The sequence below is a fragment of the Cryptosporidium ubiquitum genome (genome assembly GCF_001865345.1).
Source record: "Cryptosporidium ubiquitum isolate 39726 chromosome Unknown contig_7, whole genome shotgun sequence".
Taxonomy (NCBI): Eukaryota; Apicomplexa; class Conoidasida; order Eucoccidiorida; family Cryptosporidiidae; genus Cryptosporidium; species Cryptosporidium ubiquitum.
Genome location: NW_021639830.1, coordinates 248685 through 275755, shown reverse-complemented (window position 1 = coordinate 275755; position 27071 = coordinate 248685). Strand labels below are relative to the sequence as shown.

The 27071-nt window shown below is 32.1% G+C and overlaps 9 protein-coding genes across 9 annotated transcripts; 4 read left to right on the top strand and 5 right to left on the bottom strand.

Annotated features, from left to right (window-relative positions):
* Positions 1-256: 256 nt before the first annotated feature.
* On the top strand, positions 257-6823 carry cubi_00657 (U5 small nuclear ribonucleoprotein; the record flags this gene model as incomplete). Its single annotated transcript, XM_029017670.1, has 1 exon — positions 257-6823. One exon carries the CDS (start codon positions 257-259, stop codon positions 6821-6823), a length of 6567 nt encoding a protein of 2188 aa, XP_028873468.1.
* Positions 6824-7027: 204 nt separating this feature from the next.
* Positions 7028-9076, bottom strand: cubi_00656 (uncharacterized protein; the record flags this gene model as incomplete). The annotated part of the gene is made up of 1 exon (XM_029017669.1): positions 7028-9076. The coding sequence occupies one exon, from the start codon at positions 9074-9076 to the stop codon at positions 7028-7030; it is 2049 nt and encodes a 682-aa protein (XP_028873467.1).
* Positions 9077-9500: 424 nt separating this feature from the next.
* cubi_00655 (uncharacterized protein) lies at positions 9501-13550 on the top strand (the record flags this gene model as incomplete). Its single annotated transcript, XM_029017668.1, has 1 exon — positions 9501-13550. The coding sequence occupies one exon, from the start codon at positions 9501-9503 to the stop codon at positions 13548-13550; it is 4050 nt and encodes a 1349-aa protein (XP_028873466.1).
* Positions 13551-13643: 93 nt separating this feature from the next.
* Positions 13644-14486, bottom strand: cubi_00654 (uncharacterized protein; the record flags this gene model as incomplete). Its single annotated transcript, XM_029017667.1, has 2 exons — positions 13644-13961; positions 14004-14486. 2 exons carry the CDS (start codon positions 14484-14486, stop codon positions 13644-13646), a joined length of 801 nt encoding a protein of 266 aa, XP_028873465.1.
* Positions 14487-14744: 258 nt separating this feature from the next.
* Positions 14745-15132, bottom strand: cubi_00653 (uncharacterized protein; the record flags this gene model as incomplete). The annotated part of the gene is made up of 2 exons (XM_029017666.1): positions 14745-14969; positions 15037-15132. 2 exons carry the CDS (start codon positions 15130-15132, stop codon positions 14745-14747), a joined length of 321 nt encoding a protein of 106 aa, XP_028873464.1.
* A 749-nt stretch (positions 15133-15881) lies between these two features.
* Positions 15882-19376, top strand: cubi_00652 (PO1 beta superfamily nucleotidyltransferase; the record flags this gene model as incomplete). Its single annotated transcript, XM_029017665.1, has 1 exon — positions 15882-19376. The coding sequence occupies one exon, from the start codon at positions 15882-15884 to the stop codon at positions 19374-19376; it is 3495 nt and encodes a 1164-aa protein (XP_028873463.1).
* An 826-nt stretch (positions 19377-20202) lies between these two features.
* cubi_00651 (uncharacterized protein) lies at positions 20203-23214 on the bottom strand (the record flags this gene model as incomplete). Its single annotated transcript, XM_029017664.1, has 1 exon — positions 20203-23214. The coding sequence occupies one exon, from the start codon at positions 23212-23214 to the stop codon at positions 20203-20205; it is 3012 nt and encodes a 1003-aa protein (XP_028873462.1).
* Positions 23215-23644: 430 nt separating this feature from the next.
* On the top strand, positions 23645-25282 carry cubi_00650 (RNA methylase; the record flags this gene model as incomplete). The annotated part of the gene is made up of 1 exon (XM_029017663.1): positions 23645-25282. The coding sequence occupies one exon, from the start codon at positions 23645-23647 to the stop codon at positions 25280-25282; it is 1638 nt and encodes a 545-aa protein (XP_028873461.1).
* A 135-nt stretch (positions 25283-25417) lies between these two features.
* cubi_00649 (nuclear segregation protein) lies at positions 25418-26917 on the bottom strand (the record flags this gene model as incomplete). The annotated part of the gene is made up of 1 exon (XM_029017662.1): positions 25418-26917. The coding sequence occupies one exon, from the start codon at positions 26915-26917 to the stop codon at positions 25418-25420; it is 1500 nt and encodes a 499-aa protein (XP_028873460.1).
* Positions 26918-27071: the final 154 nt, after the last annotated feature.

The following is a 27071-nucleotide window of genomic DNA, read 5'->3' as shown; positions in this document are numbered from 1 at the left end:
CATAATCATGCTAAATTTCACATCAAATTACTAATAAAACAACTTCTTTAGAAAAATAAGTGTGTGGAGAATCATTACTTATCTGATCACTTTTCAAAAATGAAATAGCTAGTATTTTGTGATTTCGTAGACAATATTATAAGTGTTTTACTATTATTTTGTAATTTTTTAGTACAGAAAAAATTGAATGTGTAATGCGCCCTTTTATTCTTGATGAGAAAAGTAAAATTATACTTTAAGTATATTTTTAAAGAGAATGGTAGTAAAAAATGACGAAATCTGTTTTTTTTATCCACACATTAGTGTTGTTTGGGAAGAGTTAAACAGAGTTTCAAATCAATTATCTCTAGAAAGCTCAACTGAGGAGACAAATGGCAATTATGAAGAAATTAAGATCAACATAATGGCCGATCTATTAATGATCCTCTCAGGACCTCAGTCCACCTTAGAAGAAAGCATAAACAGTTTTATGATTGAGACCATGGATTTGTTCGGAGACCACGGAATATTTCTTGCTAGCACTATATTAGAGAATCTTGAAAATTTAAGACTGGAAGTAAGTGAATTATTGATTAATAATAATAATCGAATCAAATTTCCTAAAGAAGAAAAAATTAGCAAAGAGGAATACATTAATTTAGTTGATATTATGTTTCGCACTGAAACAGTTTCAACTCCATATAGTTTAACAAAAGGTAAGGTTAAGCTAGAATATGATGAAACTCTTAATAATGGCCAAAATGATACAATTCTATTCAAATCTTCAAATAATAACTCTGAAAATCAGGCAAGGTTATCGTTAGAATCTCCAAAAATTATTTCAACAAGAACGGAAATTTTTGAAAAAGTTTTCATTTCTCCACAAAGTATTTCAGAATCGGTTTTAAAAGAAATAGAACCCCAACTTATTTTAACTGAAAGATTAAACAAGAAGTTGAGGTTAGCGTTTAGAGGTATAAAAAGGTTTAATTTTGTTCAGTCAAAAGTTTTTAGTTCAATCTACCTGTCAAACAGAAATGTTTTGGTTGCTGCTCCAACTGGCTCTGGAAAAACTAATATCGCGCTACTAGCTATTCTAAAATCAATTTCAGACTTTGTTGGAATAAATGCGTTAGATTCAGGCGAGATATCTGATAATTATCAAGCTCCGGATCCCAATAAGTTCAAGATCGTGTTCATAGCCCCAATGAAATCGCTAGTTTCTGAAATTACTCGGAAATATTCTGTAGCTTTACAAGAACTAGGGATTAAAGTTGTTGAAATAACATCTGATGTGACAGTTTTAAAGGAGGCAATAGACAGAAATCATATTATTGTAACCGTTCCTGAGAAATTTGATATTATGACTCGAAATTATACCTATGATAATCAATCAGAGCAAGGCAATTTGTTAAATTCTCTTCAATGTGTAATTTTGGATGAAATTCACATGTTGGGAGATGAAAGAGGCCCATCTGTTGAAGCAATAGTATCTAGGATTTTGTTTAACGTTGAAGTCACTCAAAGACCAATCAGATTAGTGGGACTTTCCGCAACTCTTCCGAATTGGGAAGATTTCGCCACTTTCTTGAATGTAAATAAAAATGATGCATTTTTCTTTAGTCAAGCTTTACGCCCCACTCCTCTAGAAAAAACAATTATAGGAGTAAATGAAAAGCGAGTGGAGGTTGAGAAAAAAAAGGCAATACAAAAAAAAAATTATAAACCTTCAGACCAAGATAGTTCAAAAGTTAAAGAAAAAAAGAGAGAAGAAAGGCAGGAAAATAAAGTTTCAAAGCAAAATAATACAGAGGAAGAAATCTCCAGTATTTCAGATTTATATAATTCAATTGCATTTAAGATTGTTTTAGATTGTTTGGAAAAGAATGAACAAGTATTAGTTTTTGTGCATTCCAGAAACGAAACTCTTTCTACTGCTCTTTATTTTAAAAGAATGTTAAATTTATATTCCAGAAAGAATTGTTTTATTAGAGGAAATTTTTGCTCAAATAATATTGGTCAAAATATTTCTAATGGACCCATAAAAAACCTAACAATAAAAAAAGATCAAAGAAATACTAGTTCAATAAATGAATCAAAAAAGATTGATAATAAAGAAGACCTTAACAAAAACTACTTTTTAAAAACATTAAGAGATTGCGAGAACCCATCAATTAAAGATTTATTCAATTATGGATTAGGGATTCACCATGCAGGACTAATTTCAAATCAAAGAAAACTTTCTGAGGCATTATTTTCTCATGGTCTAATTAGAGTCCTGATTACAACAGCAACTTTGGCATGGGGTGTTAATCTGCCTGCGAGGCATGTTATTATTAAAGGTACTAATGTATACGATAGCAAGAAGGGGAGCTTTAGAGATCTTGGAATATTAGATATACTTCAAATATTTGGACGTGCGGGAAGACCTCAATTTGATAGTCTTGGATCCGCATACATGATAACTTCTAGCGAAAAATTACAAAGTTATGTCAATAAGTTGACATTTCAAGCCCCCATAGAGTCTCAGCTTTCGAATGAATCTAATCTTTGTAATTTACTTAATTCTGAAATTGCTAGAGGGTCAATTTTAAGTGCAAAAGATGCAAGTAGATGGTTGAAATATACTTTTCTAGTAACAAGAGCAAAAAAATCACCAATATTGTATGGGCTTAAAACTGAAGAGTTGCTAGAGGATCCGAGTTTGACACAATTTTGTTACAACCATATAAGTAAATGCTTAGATTTATTGTATCAATCCAAGTTAATACGCTACAATGTAATTAATGACGAGGTTAGCTCCACTCATTACGGAAGATTAACTTCAAGATATTATATTGATTTTAATACCTCAAATATATTTAGGAAACTTATTTTGGAAAATGAACAAAATTCTGATGAAAATACATGTTTAAGTGATTTTGATATCTTAGAAATAGTTGGCGAGGCTAAAGAGTTTTCAAGCATGAACACAAGAGAGGAAGAGATTGAAGAACTTGAGAGTCTAGTTCTTGATCGCCAAGTTGCAGGCATTGTCAAAAAAAGTGTTGATGTTACTAAAGTCAGTTCCAAAGTTGCACTTCTTCTAATCGCATATTCACTTAGAACAAATATTACTACTCCAACCCTAATAATGGATAGTATTTATGTTTCTCAGAATGGAACACGAATCTTAAGATTTATTTTTGAACTTATTCAACTTAGTACCTATGGAGTTTCGGAGAGAGCGCAAAGAGTATTAGAATGGTCGAAAATGCTTGAAATGAGAATTTTTTATACTCAATCAATATTAAGACACTTTGTATACTTTTCCTCTCTTTATAAAACATTAAACCCTAACGAGGTTTTCGTATCCGAAAATTCGAATAGAAATCCTAAATTTAAAGGCCCGTTAAAAATTGGTTCTGTAAAAAAATTAGAAGATTATGCGTCATGGGAAATGATAAAAGATCTAATGATTTCTGAATTAAAAGATATTGTTTATTCTGATGCAGAAAAAGTATCCGAATATATAAAGTATGTACCAAATATTGATTTCAAAGAAGCATTTGTATCACCTGTTACCCAAAGGATTGTTAAACTTGGTATTAAGCTAAATCCTAATTGGAAATGGAACCAAAGATGGCATGGAATAAGAGAAAAATTTCATCTTTGGGTTACAAATCCTAACGATGGCGCAATCCTTCACACTCTTCAAGTTCAAGTAACACAAAAAAATATAAATAATACTCTTTCAATCTCAGAACTAATTCCAATACCTGATTACGACCCACCATTTTTTCTAAATATTAAAATTATATCGGATAAGTGGGTTAGTCTTGATTTTGAGACGGAAATTAATCTTAGACCTGCTTTAGAGAGTTTTAATCAATATTTTCATATTCAAAAGGAATTTTCACAAACTAATTCTAATCGTTCTAATTCAATCTCATTATATTCAATCTCAGACATTACTGAACTCCTCAATGTATCACCAATTCCTATTTATTCATTAAGGTGCCCAGAAATAATAAATTATTATAATAATAAGAATATATTTTTCTTAAACCCTATACAATCTCAACTTTTTCACATCTTGTTCCATTCCGATGAAAATGTATTTCTAGGGGCTCCTACTGGATCCGGAAAGACTATGATTGCAGAAATTGCAATATTCAGAGCTTTAATCGCTGATTTAGAGAATCAAATTAGTATTTCAAAACTTAAAACAGAACCGAAAAAAAAGTCTAAAGTAGTTTACATTGCTCCTCTCAAGTCCCTTGCAAATGAAAGATTTAATGATTGGAAAAAATTATTTTCAAACGTTTTAGGTTTGAAAGTTGTACTAATTACTGGTAGCTCTCGAACTTCGATAATCGAACTTGAAAGAGCGTCAATAATTATTTCTACACCAGAAAAGTGGGAGAGTCTTACAAGAAGATGGTGGGCTAAGTCAAGATCTTTTGTTCTTGACGTAAGGCTGATTATTTTTGATGAGATTCATCTAATAGGTCAAGACCCAAGAGGATCTGTCGTTGAGAATCTAGTTTGTAAAACTAAATTTATTAGTAAATTCATTCTAATGTGCGGTATTAATAAAAAAATAAGAACTATTTCACTTTCAACATCACTTTCAAATGCAAAAGAACTCTCTTCTTGGTTAGAAGTTGGTGCTTTAGGTTATTTTAATTTCCCACCGGCCATTAGGCCAGTACCTTGTACAGTATATATTTCAGGATTCCAAGAAAAGAATTATTGTCCCAGAATGGCTACAATGAACAGGCCAATTTACAACAAAATCCTCGCACACTCTCCAAAAAAACCTGTAATTATTTTTGTTGCCTCAAGGAGGCAGACAAGGATTACTGCAATGTCTCTCTCACACATGTGTTATTGCGATGGCCAGCCAAGTAGATTTATTAATACTGATTCAAAAGGTATTTTAGGCCTCGATCTAGCCAGTTCAATTTTTTTAGTTAAGGATAGGTCACTCAAACAAACATTAGAGTCAGGTATCGGTATTCATCATGCTGGGCTTTCCGAATCCGATAGAAATCTTGTTGAACGACTTTTCTTAAATGGTATAATTCAAATAGTTGTAGCAACGTCTACTCTTGCTTGGGGTGTTAATTTTCCTGCTCATTTTGCAATTATCAAAGGCACAGAGTACTTCGATGCGAAGCTTGGGCAATATATTGATTATCCAATAACAGATGTTCTTCAAATGATTGGTAGAGCAGGAAGACCACAATATGATTCACATTCAGTTGCATCTATAATGACACTGGAGTCTAAGAAATCATTCTTTAAAAGATTTCTCTATGATTCACTTCCACTTGAATCTTGTTTTGGAGTTACATCATTAATTGAAATTTTTAATGCCGAAGTATCATCTCTTTCAATAAAATCGATTTCTGATGCTATATGTTTTCTTTCAAATTCATTTTTTTTAAAAAGAGTTATCATTAACCCAGCATATTATGACCCAAATGTTTTCCAAATTGAAATTGGGCAAACTGAAGGACAAACATCTTTATTGGGTATTCCAAGAGTAAGAATAATTGTTTATATACTGGAAAAACTCATTAATGACGTATTAAGAGCTTTGATTGAGTTTGAATGCATTCAAATATCTTTTGGCAAGAAAGATAATTCAGGAGTAAACTTAAAATTTAGTCAAACTTTAAATTCATCTTTTAATAATAATCTTAAAGATATTAGGGAATTCGATGAACCCGATCCAGGAATTGGCAAATCAAAATCTGGAAACTCAATGTATTTAGAAAATCAAAATTTTACTTGGAGTAAATTATTTCCAAATATTAATGAAGTGGTTGAAATATTTTCAAGTAAAGGCCCTCCTATATCTTTATATCCCACATTAATTGGCCAAATATCTTCATTCTTTTATGTAAAATGCGCTACTATTTGTAAGCTAAATAGGTTTCTTCACTGCAAAGTCTTGAAAAATCGCTCTGTTTCTTGGGTGGAAATATTATCTCTTGTTTCGCAGGCGCAGGAATTCGAAATTCATCCTGTTAGACACAATGAAGACAAAATTTGTACAAAAATGCTTAAGTATTTGCCATTTGGAAAACTTCCTTTAGAGCCAATGTCAAGTCCTCACCAAAAAGTATTTATATTACTACAGGCAAATATATTTTCCATCCCAGTTGAAGTTGTAGATTTTATAAATGATATAAATTCAATTCTTGATCAGGTTCCAAGAATTTTGCATGCATTCATCCAACTCAACAAATTGGGGAATTATCTATTATCAAGTGCATTTAACTCAACGTTGTTATTGCTTGAATGTATACGGCAAAAGTGCCATCCATTTGCCTCTCCTTTATACCAGATACCCCTAATGAGAAAAAGTGTCAAATTCGATGTTTTAGAATCAAAATTCAAAGCTAAATCACTATATGATATTGCTTTTAGAACATTAGTTTCAAAAGAAATTGATATGAAGAAGGAATTATCGGAAGTAAACATAAATGCGGAACAAATATTGAATTTCCTATATGAAATCCCACTATTCCAGTTGAAATCGAAAATAATTGATAGACAAACACACCATTCTACTCTATTAGTTGAAATTTGTATTAGAGATTACGGAAAAGTATTCCCACCAGACTGGTTTAATCTTTCTTGGGTTTACATCGAGAATAAGACTAAAAAATTGGTATTTATTGAGAGGCTTGCCAGATCAAGATTCAAATTCATGGAAGACAATAAATTTACTCTTCATTATAATTTCAATGTTCTATTGAACCACAAAGACTCATCTGTAAACCGAGACTACAAAGTTTGTATAGCTTCCGAGAAATATATCGGTATTCAAGTTTCATATCTACTTGAATAAATCACGGTTGCTTAAGCATTTTTCCAAGCAAAGCTATAAATATTTAATTATTATTCAATTATAGTTTTTTATAATTTTAAATTCATTTTGATATAGACCTATAGATCATTTTTTTCCAAATTTTACTATTATACTAAAAAGCTGTGAAAAAAGAATATTTATGAATTAAAGATTATAATTTTACTATACTTTTTTCCCAATATATCATGGACCTAAATCACAAATATCATTTGGTAAATCAAGGTTTTTTTGCTCGTTTGAATGGTTTTGAATATTATTTGGATTAAGTTTGATTCTTTCAGCAAGTGAGTCGAGTTCCTTTATAGAATAATTACCATTTAAATTTTCAATGCTTTCATTTGGATTCATTAAATTACCAATAAACAAAGAAAAGTTAGTCCTCATGGAATCAAAAATTTTATCGATAGAAATATATGTAGATGCCTTAAGCGCATCCAAGATTCCGAATTCAAAGTTTTCAGACATCCTTTCAATTTCAAAACCATTCTTTTCAAAAATTGCTTGGTCTTGGGAGTAATCATGAACTAATTCAACCGAGGACTCACGTTTTTCGTCAATACAACTTTTATATTCCTCAAGAAGCGACTTAATAAAGTTTGATTCAGTTTCCTGATTTTTTTGCATGTTATTTGACATGTTAATTGAGTTTTCCTGATCAAAGTCTGAATTTTGACTAAAGTTATCTAGCGGTTTACTTACAAAAATGCAACCTTTAAAAGAAAGTCCTTCATTAAATTTATATTGTTTTTCAAAGTAGTTGAGTATATGGCCAAATAAAGCTCTGCATCTGTATTGAATAATTAAAGGATTTATTCGATCTACAACCTTACAAAATAGTTGATACTCTTGCTTTTTGCTTAGTGGAATGCTTCCGCATAGCCAATCGTCAACTAAACCGTCCAGAACCAGCTTAGGGTCATCACTTGATTCTTCTTCCGCTGATTTTTTGTAATCAGATATAGTAATTAGTACTATTTCTTCAAACTCTTCTATAGGCATTTTTGTGTTACAAATAGATAAAATTTGTTGTATACCTAACCGAAAAGCGGTTTTCCAATCTTTCTCATTAGCAACAATAGAAAATGTATTCCAACCACAATTTTCACGAGACGAATTATAAAAATCCCAAGAAATAGACGTTGATTCTTCACACTCCAATTTAGATAAAGCATTCAGCAATTTAGTATGGATTGTATTAGATATTATTGTATCAACCGCATTCATAAATATTTCGCCTTCATCTATTAGTGGGCAAATATCTAGCTTTAATCCAATTGAAATTGATATCTGATCAATGTTTGGGTGCTGAACAATAACTTCTCTACGAAAGTCTGAGTCTCTAAGTTCATCCATAATGTTTAGTTTATCGTGAATAGTTTTGTGCCCAATACGATCCCTAACACAAAAAATATTGTGGAAACTAGAAGTTTCATTTATACTCTTCAAACCAGAAATTCGTTCATCTAGACTCGAAATATTTATCCCAGCAACAAAACTAGATAAATGGGTTACTAAAAGTTCATTAGAAGCAGGAATATCTCCTACAACAAACATGCACATATTATTTGGCAGGTACCATCTGTCGATAAACTTTAATAATCCAGAAACAGTAATGTTTTCAATACTTGATTTTTCTCCGATCGGCCATCTCTTAGGAAGAAGAGTATTCCTATGAAATTGAGAGAAAATCTGCTTTTCAATATAATTTGCTATGGAATTATTAGATTCCTCAATGGCATCAAAAACCTTATTTTTAATTTCTTCTATTTTTTCTGTGAATAAACTAGAAGATGAAGATAACTTTTCTCGAAATTTGTAAATAGTGAGCAAAAATATCTCTAGTGCATCAAAAAATGTTGCTCTCAATTCCGAGTCATTAAGTTGGCTATTTTCGATTTCATTATATATATTGAAAATTGTGCAGTGAAAATCGGTTGATGATGTAATGTTTGTTACATGTTCAGTGCGAATTTTTAATAATTCTCGATTTAATTCGGTCAAAATCAATTGCTGAACAAAATTCGCAATTCCTTTTTCGGACTCTTCTTCATGAATACTACCTACATTTAAAACAAGATTTAAATGAAAACTGTTTTTTTGTGATTCACTGTTAAAAATGCAATAATCTAGGCCATCGCTTAACTTTCCAAACACAATATCTGGCCTATGAATTAGCGGATTTTCAGATAGAATACTTGTTATTAGCTCTAAATCGTTCCCATGAACTTTCATACTTTTATTTTGAGAATGGTTAGTGTCAAGTCCAAATCCATCTACATTAAATATTTATGCCTTTAAGCCTTTGAAAGAATAATACTTGGGGAATTCGTTTCTATTACCGAAAATGTTAAAATGGTCAATGCATTGGCAACTTCACAATAAATCCTTTATTTTGCCCTCATTAATCTAATCTTTATAATCCTCCCCCTTTCAGAAAAAAATATATCAATCTTTATTGGCGCAATACATGTAATAAAAACCAATAGCCGCTCTACCATTTACCGCCTAAATGTGGGGTTTAGGTCTGCATGCAATATTAGCCGGTATAGGACATAATAGGAAAAGGACGATAATATAAAAGCTTAATAAAAAAACTAGTAGAAAAATAAATATTTTTTCAATATTATTATTCTTCTGAATTATTGAATGATGAATCATGCAATTATTAACAGATAATAACACTGACAGTATGATACAAATTGAAGACTTGACTGAAAATAATAAAAAAGAAAAAAACTTGAAATGTTTCATAAAAGAATTAATTATTGAAAATTTTAAAAGCTACAAAGGAAAGCATATAATTGGGCCATTTTCGAAAGGGTTAACCTGTATTGTTGGTCCAAATGGCTCAGGAAAATCAAACCTAATGGATGCTTTGTCTTTTGCTTTGGGATTATCATCAAATGACATGAGAAGCACAAATTTGAAAGACTTAATTTACCGTCCGGAACAAGAGGGAGGGCCGGTTGATATATCCCAATCAGTTAATGCCGTGTTTTTGCCTCAGAAAGGATCGAAACAGAACTTTTCAAACAATGCTGAGGTATCGCTTATCTTTATATCGTATTTTGATAACCAAGAAATAAAATTTTCAAGGAAAATTTTATCAAGCGGAGCTTCAAGATATATAATTGATAAAGATGTTGTTTCACAGGAGGCATACGTAAAAAGGCTAGCAGATTATAATATTTTGGTAAAAGCAAGAAACTTTCTGGTTTTTCAAGGGGATGTAGAAGATGTCGCACAAAGAGCACCAAAAGAGCTGACAAAACTCTTTGAACAAATTTCCGGTAGTGACGAGTTTATCGAAGAATATGATCGCCTATCTAATGAACAAAGTTTAAATCAAATAGTGTCACATAATAGTTTTAATAGAAGAAAACTCCTCGAAGCGGAAAAACGAGAACTGCAGAAACAGATTGAGGAAGTAAATGAGTATGAAAAGCTGACCGAACAAATGGCAAATACTAAACTGGAACTGACTCTTCTTCAGCTATATTGTAATGAAGTGATGGGAGGAAAATATTTCGAGGAGCGGCAGAATATAGATAATGAAATTACATTAATGAACCAAAATATAGAAAGTGCGAAAAAAAAAATTAAGGAAGACGAATCTAAACTTGCCAATGACAACTTAAAATGGAATAATCAATGCAGCGATCTTGAAATATTGGAGCAGGATGAATCTTCTAAGAAAAATGAACAGATCAAATACGAGAGTAGCATTAAACATAATAAACTGGAACTAAAGAAATTACTAAAACAAAAGGAGACTATACAAATATACGAAAAAAAGAATGAAAAATTAATTGAAGAATACAAAACAAAAATGGAGCTAATTAATAATGAGTTAAGAAGCTTAGAGCTGCCAGAATCTTCTGAATTTATGGATGTCATATCTTCTGATCTGCAAGAATATATTGAATGCAAAAAAAAGGCGGATATGGAGTCTTCTGAATTAAGAGAACAATTACTTCAAGTAGAACGAGAAATGGCAAATAAACTTGGTTTAATTGAAATTTTGGAAAAAGAAAATGAAGAAATTCAGACTCAATTAACCACTAACAAGGGAATGTTAGATTCAATTTCAATCAAAGTTAACGAGCAAAAAGAAAGGCTAAATCATTCAAAAGAGAATGAAGCAGAGTTAAATTCTCAAATATTTGAATTGGAAACTAATTTTAATGGTTTGACAGATAAGATAGCAGAATTTACGGAGCAAAGAGATATGTATAATGAAAGAATCAAGAATATAGATGCAAAGAAAGGAGAAATTCAGAAAGAAATGGAATCCAGGAAACTGATTGAAGATATGAAAAGTTTCATTAATACCAGAGAAATAACAGGAATGGAGGAAAACCTTGTTTTTGGTAGACTTTCTGATATGTGTCATTCAAATAATAAGCAATACAATTCAGTAATAGACTCTGCACTTGGAAAATACGGTGAATATATAGTGGTAAGTACTTGGGAAACCGCAAAAAATTGTATATTTTGGTTGAAACAGCAAAGAAAGCAGCCATTGAATTTCCTACCTCTAAATTCTGTTAAATTTAATAAAGGAGGTAATTCCTCAGTCAAAGAAGCAAACTTTAGAGCAATATGCAATAGCAACAAATCAATAAGATCTTTAGCTAAAGACAATTTACATACATCAGATGAAAGGATACAGCCTGTATTAGAATTTTGTCTTTTTGGAGTAATATTCACTGAAAGCCTAGAGGATGCAAAGAAAATATTTTACATGGAAGCTCCGAGATTGGGAGTTATCCCTAAAGTGATGACTTTTGACGGTGAGAAAATACTTAAGAATGGCAATATCTCTGCTGACTCATCTAGAAGTCAGGCCAGTAGCAAAAATTTTGCAAGAGAATATACAAATTTATCCAGTAAAATCGAAGCACTTAACGAACAAATTTTTAAGCTTGAAGAAACCGAATCTGACGGTCAGAGAAAACTCTATAGATTGAAAGAAAACCTGAAAAGACTGAAAATTGATAGAAATTCCACAGAATTAAAAATTGATATTTATGGCAAAAACAAAAGTGAAAAAAGCAAAGCGATAAGCCTTTTAGAAAAGAAACTTAATGAAAGAGAAGAGGAAATATTGAAACATCGTTCAGAATATGAATTATTGCATAGAAAATTAGAAAATTTGAGGAACGAGATTCACGAATCTGATCAGAAGCACTTTATAAAACTTTCTAAGAAACTAAATATAGAAGATATTAGTCTACTTGAACAAAATTCTAGGAAAAAACATGAAGAACAACTTCAGAAGAGAAAGAAACTTCTCAGTAAATTAAATATCCTTAAAGAAGAATATGAGAGTATTAAAAAAAAGAATGATTCATTAAAGGAAAAATTTAAAGAAAAAGAGACCAATTTACTTCGTATTGAGAATCTAGTTTCTGAAGAATGCAAACATTTAGAGAAATTAAACGAAGAAATTTCAAAACTTGAATCTAAACAAATTAATATAAAGAACACAATAAAATCGTTTTTATCACTTAAGAAAGAAACCCAGAAAGAGCTAGAAGCAAAAAAAAAGTCTTTATTAGAACTGCAAGAGCTATGTGCAACCAAAGAGCTTGAAAGAAGCTCCAAAAACGAGGAATTGGAGTTGCTCAATGAAGAACTGATTTCTTTACTGAAGAATATTGTATTTGAAAACATTAAAATTCCTTTAATATCTGGAGAATACGAAGATATTAGGAAGTACTGGGAATTTTTTGAAATCAGTGGTAAAAACAAGAATGAACCTCACATTGAGGATCTAGAGCCCCCAATTATCCAAATAGACTATAGTACCCTAACTGAAAAACAAAAATGTTCTTCTAATTCACGGAAACAAATAGAAAATGAGATTTTGAGACTCAAAAAAAACATGTCTGATATTTCTGATAAACTGGAGTCTTTGAACCCAAATATGAAATCGAAAGGAAAGCTTAAAGAAATAGATGCACAGTTAGACGCACTTTTAGAAGACCAAAAAGATATGAGAAAGAAGTCTATGGAAATTGACAAGTCATATAAATTAATTCGTAAAAAGCGAACAGAATCGTTTATGAAATGCTTTGAAACAGTAAAAGAAGCTGTTGGAGATTTTTATTCCCGATTGACATGTAATAATTCTAATGTTGGCGGTCAAGCATTTTTGGATTTGGATGATACAAATTTGGAAGAACCGTTTGCATGCGGAGTAATTTTTCATGCAATGCCTCCATCAAAACGCTTCAGAGATATACAACAGCTTAGTGGAGGCGAGAAAACTATGGCTGCGCTGGCACTGCTTTTTGCGATGCAAAGCTATCATCCATCTCCCTTTTTCGTGCTAGATGAAGTGGATGCAGCTCTTGATCCCTGTAATGTACAGTCTATAGCTAAGTTTTTAAGAAAAGCTTCATTCCAATCAATTGTTATTTCTCTTAAAGATAGGCTTTTTTCCCAAGCAGATACACTCATAGGAGTTTATAAAAATAGAGAACTACAGACAAGCTCCACTATGACTCTAGACTTGCGAAAGTATTCTCAATCAACAGTAACCTCACCCAATTTGCAAAAGGAGAACTTGACATATAATTCTGCATTCTTAAGAAGTGTTGAATATGATTCACATGATAACGAGTCTGCAACAAGTGCTAGTTTCTTAGAAAAAAAATCTAATCTGAACATTGATATTAGCCAAAACAAATCAATTTGTTGAGCAAGCAATTAAATTACTATTTAATTGAAATAATAGCATCCCTTCAATTAATCTAAATTATTTATGGTTTATTTTGTACTTGACATAGAAATTCTAAATATTTGAGATTAAAAAGTCAAAAATTTTGGAGTGATAATTTTTACTTACGATTTTTCCAAGGTTAGATAGTGTATTATTTAATATACCCACCAGCGAGCACTTGAAATTATATCTTCGTATAGTTTCGTCAATAATGTTAGAACTCCAAGGTAAAGCGCAAGGGCAAATAGAATTAATATATTTATTAGATAAAATATTAATTTTTAAAAGTCTTAAAAATCTTTTTTTGGCAGCTATTTTGCTTGCTCTACTTTTAAATTGGTTGGGAAGCTTGAAAAATTCATGAGCCTTCCATTCCCTACTTGGGTTAATCTAAAGAGAATCGATTTTAACTAACAATTTCGCTATACATACCTTTAGTATTATTTTTTCATTAAAGAACAATCTGAAAAACGAGTTCCAATCTTCAGAAGCACAAAATTCACTATTCATCCCAGACATTGGGTTCTCCATCAATTTAGATGCCATTTTATCATTTATTGACCTTGCTAAGTTGCACAATTTATTTAAAGTACTCAATTTAGTTCCTTCTATTTCAAGTTCTGATTTGTTATTCCCAAAGTAATCAATAATCAAAGGCAGGTAACGAGCTGTTAAAAACGGCAATGAATCATACAATTCTCTTTCGGACAATTTTTTACTTGAGTCATTGAATAAGAAACGTATATCTCCTTTGTATGAGGAGTTTACAATTTCACGGAAAAACTCCAACAATGAGACTCTGTTCTCTTGAATATTTAAATTATTTGATAAATTATTTAAATCATGTTTATGCATTGTTTTATCAAACAAAGTGTCTTTGCATAGACCCAACAGAGAAAGTCTTATTGTTTGCATATTACATTTCAAGATTAATGACTGTAAATAATTATCTGTAATTCCCACTGGGAAAATCTAGAATAGAATGAATAATAAAGAGAGCTACTTAATTCTGCAATATTTTCATTATAGCTTACCATTTTTTGGAATCTATTTAAGATAAATGGTGATGTCCAATTAATTAGTGAATCTGTTAAATTATCTTTTGAAACTATTCCATATTTAATTATCTAATAGGATACGGTTGAAATAATCTCAATAATTCGATCTCATTTCTTAAATTAAACTTGCCTTATTTTCATTCGTCATAATACATGAGTTGTAAAATATCGGGCAGAGTTTTGAGTATCTCTGAAATTTCGATATGTATTTAGGCCCCAAGAGAGAAATCTTAGAATAATGCCATGGATAATTCATCATCATTTTCTGGTGCCACCTTACAGCTTTTTCCAAACCTTCATCAATAACTACAATAAAGTCGTGTATTCTTGTATTAAATGCCTAATTAAAGTATATTAATGAAGAGTATAGTGGTGCCAAAATACATTATATAAATTACAGAACTTACGGAAGTAGAACGTATAGTGGAGCCGTATTTAAAAACGGAAATTGTATTTTCAAGATCAAAGAACTTTGAAGGGTTGAACCTAGCTATTTTCTGCATATTCATTCATTTAATAGAACATGTAATCACTATTTTTTGTTGTCTATGCCGATGTTGATTTGGGCACCTCAACATCAATTATTCTCATAAATAACATTGGAATCGCCAAAAGTTAAAGATCATTTCTAAAGGAAAAAAACTTTTGTCCAATTAAAAGTATTGTGAAAATGCATGCAGAAATTTTCTTCGAAAGAAATCCGAAATAATTTCTACAGTAAAAAGAATTCAGATAGAGTTGACTACTTTGCCTCTTAGTGTGCCAAATTACTATTATTCTAAACAAATTAATCCATATTAATTCTCACAATAATTTATTGTTCATCTTCTATTTGCGTCTATTGCGGTATTTAACAATTCAAAGTTAAATAAAACATTTACGTGTTCATTCAAATCAAGGCGGGTCTAGGCACCTAAGGCGCGCAATTGGCGGTTAAGCTTTGAGTCTAATTTTGCGAACTAATATTTGCAAGTATATTTGAATTTTTAAACACGAAGAGAACTGCAAAGGACCTCGAATAATGCAATGGCTATTGCAATAAGAAAGAAATAATAAGAAACTACTTGAGAGTTAGAGTTGACCAAGGTTCAAGAGAGTACTTTTTTCTCGAAACGTAGACACGGAGCGATTCAAATTAAGTAAGTTAGATTTCTACGAGTTGTGGCTAGAGACGGACACTAACAAGGCATTCAATTCTTTCAATACCCTATTTTGCTCTCTATCACTTTTTTGACGGTCAATCTGGGAGTCAATGACAATTACTGGGAAAAGAAATGCAGAAACTGGCCAGAGAAGACGTTCTGTCCTGGTCAGTGTGGATAGAGTTCTAGATCCTACTTCTGAAAAAAAAGATGCTTCAGGAAAATCCGGGCGTAGATCTGCTCACTCTAACAAGAGAATCAACCCAAATCTGGTTAAAAATACTCAAACAGATAACAATAAGGGTGGCTTAGGCGGAACTGAAATTTCTTCTAGCCAATCTTCAAACAAACTTGGCCTGTCGTCTTTAAATTCAAATAATGCACAAAACCGAAAAAAGAAGCCTGAGAAATCAAATGGTGGGGAAGGCCGTTGTACTTCTCAGAGTATTAATGCAGCTTCAAGTTTGCCTTCGCCTTCAGTACCATGTTCACCTATTTCCGCATCAGCAGTAACTTCAACCCCAAAATCAACCTCAATACCATCTTCCGATTGTTTAGGAGTATCAAAAGTTAGTAGTAATAGGAATATTAAGGGCAGAACCAGTATAATTAATGAGAATATTACAAGTCCTATGAATATTGCAAGTAATAGCTTAAGTGAGCCATCCAGCCAACATAACAGAAGTGGTTTTTCACAAGGAATTGTTCATAATAATGCAATCCCAGAAAGTCAACAATGCGGTCAAATACATGTTCCTTTAATAGCCCCGATACCACACCAATTTTGGTATAATCAGTTAATTCCTCAAGATAATATTGGCCACATTGTTCCACCTCCTCCAGACTATTTTCCTGATTCAAAGACGTCTTCAACTATCCAAAAGCAGGATTTACTCCTATCAGGAGGTATTTCTTCCGCCTATCCCCAATTTAATCTCAGCTCAATAGGAAAAATAGGGAATAGTTTAATGGGAGCCACGCCATCCATATTCAACGGCCAAATCCCATATTTTCAACCTTACTCATTAAGAAGCTATGAAATTTCAACACTAAATGTAATAAATTACCTTATTCCAAATAAGGAATTTATTTTAAAAGTATCAAGTGTCGTTAATGATCTAAGAAATTGGCTTGAGCAATCCAAAATCCCTTTATTAGTGTTCCCATATGGTTCAACGAGTACAGGATTCGCTGATCAATTTTCTGATGTAGACATTGCATTGATTCCAAAACAGGATTTATCTGACAGAGTCAAATATGGGGACTCACCTATATCAGGTATCTTCACCAAGCCGCCTGGCCTAATTTTACAGGAACTTCTAAATCTATTACAAAATAACTCATTGGATGTTTTAGATGCGATCAGTAAGAATAAGTCATCTAAATCTTGCGAATGCGTAAATTCACTAAAGTGTAATGAAGATAATATCAAAATGAAGAATTCCACATCATTAAGCCAATCAGAGAAAATGCAAAAGCTGCGCAACCCGTTTACATGTATACAAGATATAACCAGTGCTCACATTCCAATTATTAGGATGCTACATACACATACAGATATAGTTTTGGATATTTCGATTGCGCTACCCTCAAATAATAACCAGGATAAAGTTGAAAAGGACGACCAAACTTCAAGTTCCCTACATAAAATCCTACCGATTCAAAAGGCTAATTCATTACCCATTATTCAAAGTAGGCTTGGGATCCTTACATGGTATGCGAGAATGGATCCTAGAGTTGTCCATGTTGTCGTACTAACAAAGGTGTGGACAAGATTTCGTGGGCTTAGGAATACTTTAAATGGATTCCCAGGTGGATATGCATGGACCATTTGTGTTATATATTTTTTCCAAAAAATTGGAATACTCCCTGTTATTGATGCAAACGAGTTTTTTATTAAATCACATAATGCATCAAAAGCATTATTTAAGAATATATTAGAAGATCTGAATACTGAAAGTGTCCAAAGCAAAGACAAAATTAATGAAAGAAATCCGGCATTTTCATCCATTAGGGATAATTACAAAGAAGGGGGAAAGGACATTTATTTGCAAAGTGGAATTGAAAAAACTGAGGGAATTCCAGAAGAAAGTTATGTAGATGGTAGTTTTCCTTCGTTGGTTTCTGATTTAGACCAAGAAGAGACAGTCGGTTATAAGGATGATATAGAAGAAGTGTCTAATGGTAATTACGACACAGAAACAGCATCTGGAAGTGTTGGTATAGCTGAGCAGGCTATTTCAAGTGATTCAAGTTTTGATTCTGAGCCAGATAAAGGTTCAATTGAAAAGGATAGTGCTGGAAGTAAAATGCTCTATCTTGATGTTGTTAAGGGTAGCAAATTTCAATATAAAACAGATTTGGAGGGAGTTGGAGCTCGTCATGGTGCTAGGTCTTCTGCAAATAACAACAGGTATTCTATTAGCGAAGATAGTCATTTTGAGGGATCATTATTAAATGTAAGGAACTTAAATTTAGACAAACCTTTGGAGGAGCATGAAACGTTTGGTGAATCTAGCAGATCTTCAATTGGAAGCACTGCTTGTACATATTCGCCTTCTACTGGAATATTAAGCTCAGATAACATATGTAATAATTGTACAGACCCAAGATATTCTTGTGTTTGCTCTCAACCCAATACAGTGAATATTTCAAATATCGAATATTCTTTGGAGGGCATTTGTTGTAGAAATGGAATGAAACAAATAGAAACAAGTATTAACAAAGATGGTAGTTTTTCTTCAACTGATATTAAGGATTGCTGTATAAATTCCAATCGGGAGATAATAAAGAAAGAAAAAAACGAGTTTAATTCAAATTCTGTCAAGAATATCTTTGATATTGATGAATTATTTAGTAACCCTCCTACTTTAATTAGCAATGTGAAAACTTTTGAAGAATCCAAGTTTCTTAAGTTTTCTCAAAGCCACACATTATTTTACAGGTTTCTTAAATTCATTGAGACTCATCTTTGGACCACAGTTATTGATATCAGCTCTCCAGAAATTGTTAATACTACAATTCCAGGTATTTGTTGTGATATTAGAAATCCTTTTCCGGGTCCGCCTGCATGTAGGCCTATTTTTGACGAAAATAACAAAAAACACCTTCGGAACGAGATACAAAGAGCTATTCAGATTATCCAATCACCATTTGGCGACTTTTCTAGTATTTGCGGAGGATATCTTAACATATCCAATGATTATTCCAGAGGTCGTTCTGGAGGGTCTGCAGGGGTAGGAAGTAGTATATTGGGGCAGGGTCTTGGTTTACCACTATCTCCATCTAATGTTAATACTGTGAAACAGAAAATCTCTTCTCATCAGCATTTTGGTGCTTTTGAAGCTCCTCCTCTACATATAGTTGGGTATAACCAAGGTGGTGCCTGTGACCAAAATAATGGAAATATACTATTTCCTAGTCAAGTTCCTGTTGCAAATTTGTATAGTGATTCTCCACAGCACTTCATATTTCCTTCTATTTCTGTTCCTCTACATATACCGCCACCGCCTCCTCCTCCTCCCCCAAAAATTAACAAGCAATCATCTTCAGTATTAGGTGTAGCAAGAAGAAATTCATTTGAAAGCATTAAGCATGCTAATTAAAACTTTATTATATTTCCTGGGAAAATTAGGGTCATTATAGATATTTTTAAATCTCAAATCAGTCTTCCATTATAGTGATATACTTTAAAGATTATAGATAATTCTACTATCCTTTATTACCAAAATTTTGCATGATCTCTCTTCGAATGATAAATCTTTTTGTAGAAATAATGCTGAAATTTTCTTCAAAGCCATAATTTTGAATTGGGAGAGGCAATTATCATTTTCATGAAAATTAGTGTTCTATATGAATTAACACCATTTAATTAAATAAAAGAAAATTTACGAAAAGAAAATATATATGGCCTATTCTTATTAATAATTTTATATCTTTTAGCCATTATACTTTTATCTTAGTTTTCATCCAAAAAATGGATTTGGCTTGATCTTCAATTAGCTCGGCAAATAAAGGTTTAACTTGATTACCCATAAATCATCTCTTCGATTTGGATTTATGAATTAAACCTAAATATTAGTTTTTTGCTGAATATTCATTCAAATTCAACGAATTTCGGAAAGATCAATATCTTGCTTATTTGTACTTTGTTAAAATGTCAAATAGCAAAGTCTTCCTAATAGAAGTATGAAATCAATTCAATTATGGATAAAATGTGGCCAAATAAAACTAGGGAAATTTGGAACTTGAAAATTATCTAGTAGTTAGTTTTTTCGTACTTTAAATTTTATTATTTCTTTATTAAAGAAATTTTGATATTATTTTAACTGGCAAATACAAGATTTGAATCAAACAAATAATTGGCGAGTGCAAAATCTTTAGTTTTAATTAGATAACTAACATTTATTTTCTGAAATTGTGATTAGATGATTAGATTCTGAGAGATACCTTCTTGATCACGTCTTTTAAATAGTTTAGTTTTATTACTATAGTATCTATGCAATAAGATTCAAGGCACAAATCAAGTGCATTTTCAATACCGCATGCAATCATTTCAAGACAATTTGGATGATAATAAGAAAGAGTCTCCAATAATAACAGTGAATGAAAAATTACGTCTCCATTTATTCCACTGAGAAAAATAGAAGAATCCTTGCTATTTGATATAGTATGAAATGGAACCCAATAAGAGTAGTACTGAACGAATTTCATATTTGAAGCCTCTTTCCTTTCTTTTTTATTAATTGGTGTCGAAATTATTTCAATAAGAGTTGGGATACAATGTTTTCCAACACGAAGTTGTACAATCCAATTTGAATTACAAAGTTGTTTGATACAAAAAATTATTTTACAGATTATATCGTTATTACTCCCTACATATACCTCAAGGTTATGGAAGAGATATAGAATATAATCAAGCACGCACCAATTAGAAATAAAAATATTCCTTACGTCATTTTCATTACTTAATTGACCAATTGCTCCTAAAATAATAGGAAGTATATCCCAGTCACTGTTTTGCATTGAATGAATGTTGTATTGTCCTTGGCTTATATTTTTTTGTGAAATTGAATCTTGGTTGGAGGGTCTGAAATCTTCGAGAATTTCGTGGAGAATATCAGCAATAATGGGTAGTATTCCCTCTGCTATTAGGGCCTGGCGATGTGAAGGGTCTTTAGAAATATTTACCACAAGAGAAAGACATATTTTGGTCAGTTGAAGGTCATCTCTTTTACGAAGCTTCTTGATTATTGCAGCAGATACCCCTGCTTTTACAAGCTCGCTCTTTAATACATCATTTGAGAAGCAAAGGTTAAGTAAAGCTGCCCCAGCATATTTTGGCCCAGTATTGTCATCGTCTATATCATTACCAGAAAAAATTTCAACAAGTAGAGGAATCATCTGAATATAGTAATCTCTTTTTTTAGAGTCTCCTGTTGCGTGTAGCACTTGCTGAAGAATGGATATTCTTAATTGTGATCTTTGGCCAAAGTTATTCTTTAAGGGTAGTGTTAAAAGATTCATTAAAAATTCTATATACAATGTTTCTTTTCCAGCTTGGATAAGTCTTGCACAATATCCACTATTTACAAATCTCGCCATTACAGATGGTACAAAACAATAATCCCTTACGAATCTCGGATCCTGAAGAAGATTCACGAGCTTTAATTGGCAATAATCCACAGACATGTCCTTTGATCGAACATGTAACAAATAATCCAAAACTTGTCTTAATTTATTATCAATGTTCCTGTTTGCCATTCCAACGGATGATACAAGGTCCTCAATAATAAATTTTGCTCCAAGCAAGCCTCCATCAATGCAATAGGAAAGATATCTAGCAAGTCTAAGTTCAAAAAAATGCAGCTTTTGTCTTTCTATAGTACTTTTAGAGAATTTATCTATTCCAGATATTTGAGAAAGCATTTCATGAATACATGCCATAGGATCATCAAATACTTCAACTTTTGTTTCATTCTCAGTGTCGTATCTGCTTGATCCACTTTTTTCCAGTAAATCAATTTCTTCTATTAAATCACTGTCTGCTAGAATATTAGCTTTATCCAACAATTTTAGTATTGACTTTAGAAAAGATCTTGCTCCTATTTTAAATACTGGGTGCAACTTTATATTCGTAGAAATCCAACTGTATGAAAATTCATCAAAGAGCAAAGTATCCAATTGCGACTGAATAAACTCTGTGTATAAAGTATGATGCTGAGAAATCGGAGAAATTGAATCTGCTGACAGTCTGCACTCCCTTAATAAATCTCTATCACTTAAGTTAAAATATTTCATATCCTTGTATGAACAAGTGTAAGTCACTGAAATATCCTGGTATGAGTCTATTGTTGGAGGGATATAACATCTCCTCATTATTATGCATGCAATACTCATTCTTGTTGTTTTAATGAAAATCTCCCAGGAAGACCAGGTTGAAATATCGTCTGAGAGATTCATTTTTTTGTTGTACTGCCTATTGAGATATACAGAGTAAGTTTTGTCAGTAGACATATTGGAAAGTAACCTAACATACTCTTGAGCAACATTATAGAGGCTGCTACCAATATTTGAATAACCCTTAGTTTCTGCGCCTTTACTTTCTCTAGTTTGTGTATTATTGGTATTCGCCTTCTTTTGGTTTAAAAAAATCTGTGGGTGTACATTAATATTAATTTCAACGCCATTGTATGATACATAGGAGCCTGTCTGCGAACTATATGATTGGGTTGCCTTATTTTCAAAGCCTTGCTTTGCAAAAAAAAAATAGCCATCGAAGATGTACTTTTTATAGTCTAGAAACTCTTCTACCTTAACAAGTGGAAATATTGTACTCATGTAACTTTCTTCGACTGAAGTTAATTGCTTTTGAATTGCAAGTAGTGTCTCTTCATCCAATATCCCTGCATATTTGCCAGTTTTGTATCGTTCTTTATTGCTCTTCTCTTTTGAATTCACTCCCCAAACTGCTATTGATTTTATTTTATTGGTGGCAGAGTTTTTCCCCTTAGATATGTTTACTCCTTTTATAATTTCGGTAAAGTTCATTCCAAACCTAGGAAAATCATAATACTTTCCTGTTCTGTATGCATGGTCGGCTTTCCAAGCCATTTCCAAATAATTACAAAACATATACCTGTTTAAACAACTGATAACTAGTTTATCATCTACCCATCTTTCAGCTTTTTCATTTCCAAGAAGAATTAAAAAACGTGTATCTTTACTTGTATCTTCATATATTCCCTCAATTTGAGAATACCTTAGTTTCCCACCAGAAATTGTTTTCCTTAAGTTTCTTTTAAGAAAATACATTGAATGTTTCCCCAAGCAAATGTAAAGTTTCTTCATTCTAGTCAAGTAAACTACTTCTGCGAGCTCAAAGTAACGGACGTCTTCTCCGCATATTATTTTTAATGCTTTACATGTTAGTATGTTTGACATTGCAGATCCCTCTTTTTATTTACAATCAGTTCTATAAACTCATATGCAACAAAATACCGTATAAATCATATATTTTAAGCTGGCTACAGATAGATAATAATAAAATTAATGCAATTTTATTTGCACACTTTATAATCTAGTATTTTTTGATCTCAATATCGTAATGATAAGCACTGGCGGTAATATATAGATTTGATGGGAATAAAATATTATAATGCATATCATCTTGAAAAATAATCAAGTGAGAGTTAATACTAGTTAAGGGTCTGATTTCATTAATATCCAGTAACCCTCATTGAACATATTTCCAACTTTATTTTAAAATTAAATTCTGGAAAAATTTTTTTGCACTACAAAATTCATAGTTGTCCCGCCTAAATTGGTTGGTTCTTTATATTGTCAAATGTTACCATGAATTTTTTAACAAAAGATGGGATACCCAAATAAAAAAAAAGTTAAAACTGATAACTACAGAGGTAATGCAAGTCGATCAAATCTTGAATGCCTTAGAAAGAAAGTTACTCCTTTGCACTTTGAAACTTATAATAATCAACTCGAATTTAAGAGTAAATTAGTAAAAAGTAATTTGGGATTGTTGTCTAACAAAATCTTGAAGCATGCAATTAGTAGAGGCTTAAGACCGCCTCAGTGGTGCAAGATTGAAAAAAAAGAGGAAGTGGTCAATAATGTTAATCCTATTAATTTTGAAACGCCAATTCCAGTTTTCCCGACGATTAGTATAAAAGATGAGGAAAATGGAAAAATACCGTATTCCTACAGAAATAAATATGAGTTCACTATTGGCTATACAAGTGGTGAAATTCTGGATACAGATTCTGATGTTTCAGTGGGATTCGTATCATATATTGATAGATTTGAACCAATTATTATCAGTGTTTTAAATAACTCAAATGACGTTAATAATTCAAACAAAAACCAAGATACTGAAACAATAGAAATCATAAACCCCTGCATTATTCCTATAGTTAAAAAAATGGAAAAAATTGTCAAGGTGAGCTCAATAAAAAACAATTTTAAAGTATACTCCAGGAGGAACAGAAATGGAATTTGGCGATTGCTATTAATTAGATTGTCAGAAACAAATAAAGAAATTATGGTCACTGTTCAAACCACGGATTTAGAAAGAATCGGAATTAAGAACGAGTTAATCAATTTATTATTAGAAGAATTTATTGAAAAAAACACTGAAATGAACCTTCAAGGGTATGATATAAAAAGCTTATATCTTCATCAATCTAACTCCATTGTAGATACATTTGATATTGGGAAGTTAGATTTGCTTTATGGAAACCCACAAATTTCGTTTAAAATAAGAAATACTGAGTTATTTATCGGCCCACTATCCTTTTTTCAAACGAATACAAGAGGCTGTGAAACCTTATACAAGGAGATAAGAAGAATTATTGAAATTGAAATTTTAGATAATCTTAAAAAAAACGGAAAGTTTGAAACGGAATTGGTTATTTTGGATGTTTGTTGTGGGGTCGGAGCAATTGGTTTAACATTATTAGATATTCTTCGCGATTTGGAAAAGAATTTTAAGAAAGTTGAACTAATTGGAATAGATTGTTCAGCAGAAGCAATCGAATCTGCTAAAAAAAACGCAACAATTGCTGGGTTTGAAAATGCAAAATATTATGTGGGAACTGCGGAAAGTATATTACCTAATTTATTAAAAAATTTACCAATAAATAAATTAGTAATTGCAATTGTTGATCCTCCTAGAAGTGGATTGCATTCGAGCGTTACAAGGTCATTAAGACAAATTAAAAAAATAGATTCTTTGATTTATGTAAGCTGTAATGTTGAGTCTTTAGTTAAAAACTGTTTAGATTTATGTTCAGTATACGACCCTCACACTGACCAGAAAGAATATATTCCCGTATTTGTTCCAAAGTTTGCAATCCCAGTAGACATGTTTCCATATACAAAACATGTTGAGACCATCCTATACCTTAAAAGAAACGACGAAACCATTGGGTTACCTGCGGTTTCAAGAGAGAATTTAAGAGAGAAGATAAGTAGTAATCCATTATTAGCTAGGTAAAAATACTTAAAATTAGTTGCCTAAGATTAAAATGTGTTTTCAAAAAAGATCAAAACCCTTAATTACAAAATAATGGATTGAGCAGGTTTTGGTTTATTATCCACAGAATAACTTTTTCTAAATAGAAAGAGTAGCTCATTCCTTTGATTCCTCAATCTTTGGTGAAGAGGAGGGCGTATCTTCAAGGACTCCTCCAGCATCGGTGATTTTTAGTTCAATATCTCCGAGTTTTTTGAGGATTTCCTCCTTTCTTTTCTCACGATTTGCGAATTTTTCATCAGATTCACTCTTAAGCTTAAGATGTTTTTCCATTAACAGTGAATAAGCCTTTGGAAGGTCGTCAGTAGTCATAGGAACGTCCAAGTCAACTTTTTCAAATGTTGAAATGATGGTGAAATCTACAACAAGAGGCTTATGAGTCGAGCTTGAGCTATTCGAAGACGAGTTCTGTTTTCTCTTATTTTTCTTTCCTTTGGGAGGAATAAGATATTCTTCATTCCTCTGGTTTTTTGGCAGAAGCACTGACTCGTCTTTGTCGCATCCCTTAATAGCAGAAGCGGAAAAACCCTTGCTCTCATCATTTAAGTTAGCTTTTTCCTTTGTAGATTCCGAAGTCTTGTCAGTAATTCCATGGGACTCCATAAGCTTTTGGATATAGCTTAGAGATTGTTGGACTAATTGCATTTCAGTGGAAATGGGTGGATCATCTTCTTGCTCCAATGCAAGCTTGAGATCATCGCGCTGTCTATAGAGATCCCTTAAGGTTTTTTCCTCTTTAACTCTTTCAGATCGAAGTGCCCTAAGTTTACTTTGATACTCCATAAATAGCCTCATTTCACGGTCATATTCCTCTCTCAATTGACGAAGTTTTGTATGCTGCTCCTCTACTTTACTCTGCATTGCACTCCTTTCATCATAAAGTGATCTGAGCGGTTCTAATGCCTTTTGTCTATCTACTGTAAGGGCACGCAATTTGTCAAATACTTCTTTTTTTTGTTTGCGGAACTTGTTAAGATCTTCTATAATTGAACCAATCTTAGCTCTTAATGGGATAATTGAGTTTTCCTCAAACGATGAAGCGCTTGCATCCATATGAGCAAACCTTCCAACTATTGGACGGCTTTGTTTAAGTTGAGAAATTTGAGAGAGTAACTTCTTCTCATCCTTTAGAGATAACGTAGAAGTAACTAACTGATATTCAATCTCTTTGATTCTAGCCTCAATTTCTTCCTCTGATTTATACCCTACTGACTTCTTGAGGTTTTGCAAATTAGCCTTCATCTCACGGCCCTCTTTAGACTTTTCGTTTATCTTAGCCATACATACTTTTCTTTCTTCTTCGAGGTTTTCAATGCACTTCTGATATTCATCCAATTTAGCCTGGAATTCGCTCTTTTTTCTATCAAAAGCCTCTCTCCCCACGCTTCTATCATTTATCATCTTCGTTAAGCCTCTGATCTTTATGTTCCATTCGTTGAGAACCTGACGAATTGCCTCGGTTGTCTCTTTGTAAGCTTTTTCATCAGGAGCTGGAACTACAGGAATACTCTTTTCAGCTGCTGAGACAGGAGTAATAAACCTGGGACGATTTGACTGCCTCTCTTTATGAGAGTCACTTGATACAACAGCTACCATTTCTAGCTATCACTTAAATACAAAACCGGTATTGGTACTTTATTTGAAGCTCTTTTTTAAATTTGCAAGAATATAATTTAAAAATTCTCGTCCAACCTTACCCCACCCAAGATTTGGAGCCATTCTCCCCTCGCCAATTAATTCTCATTGGTTA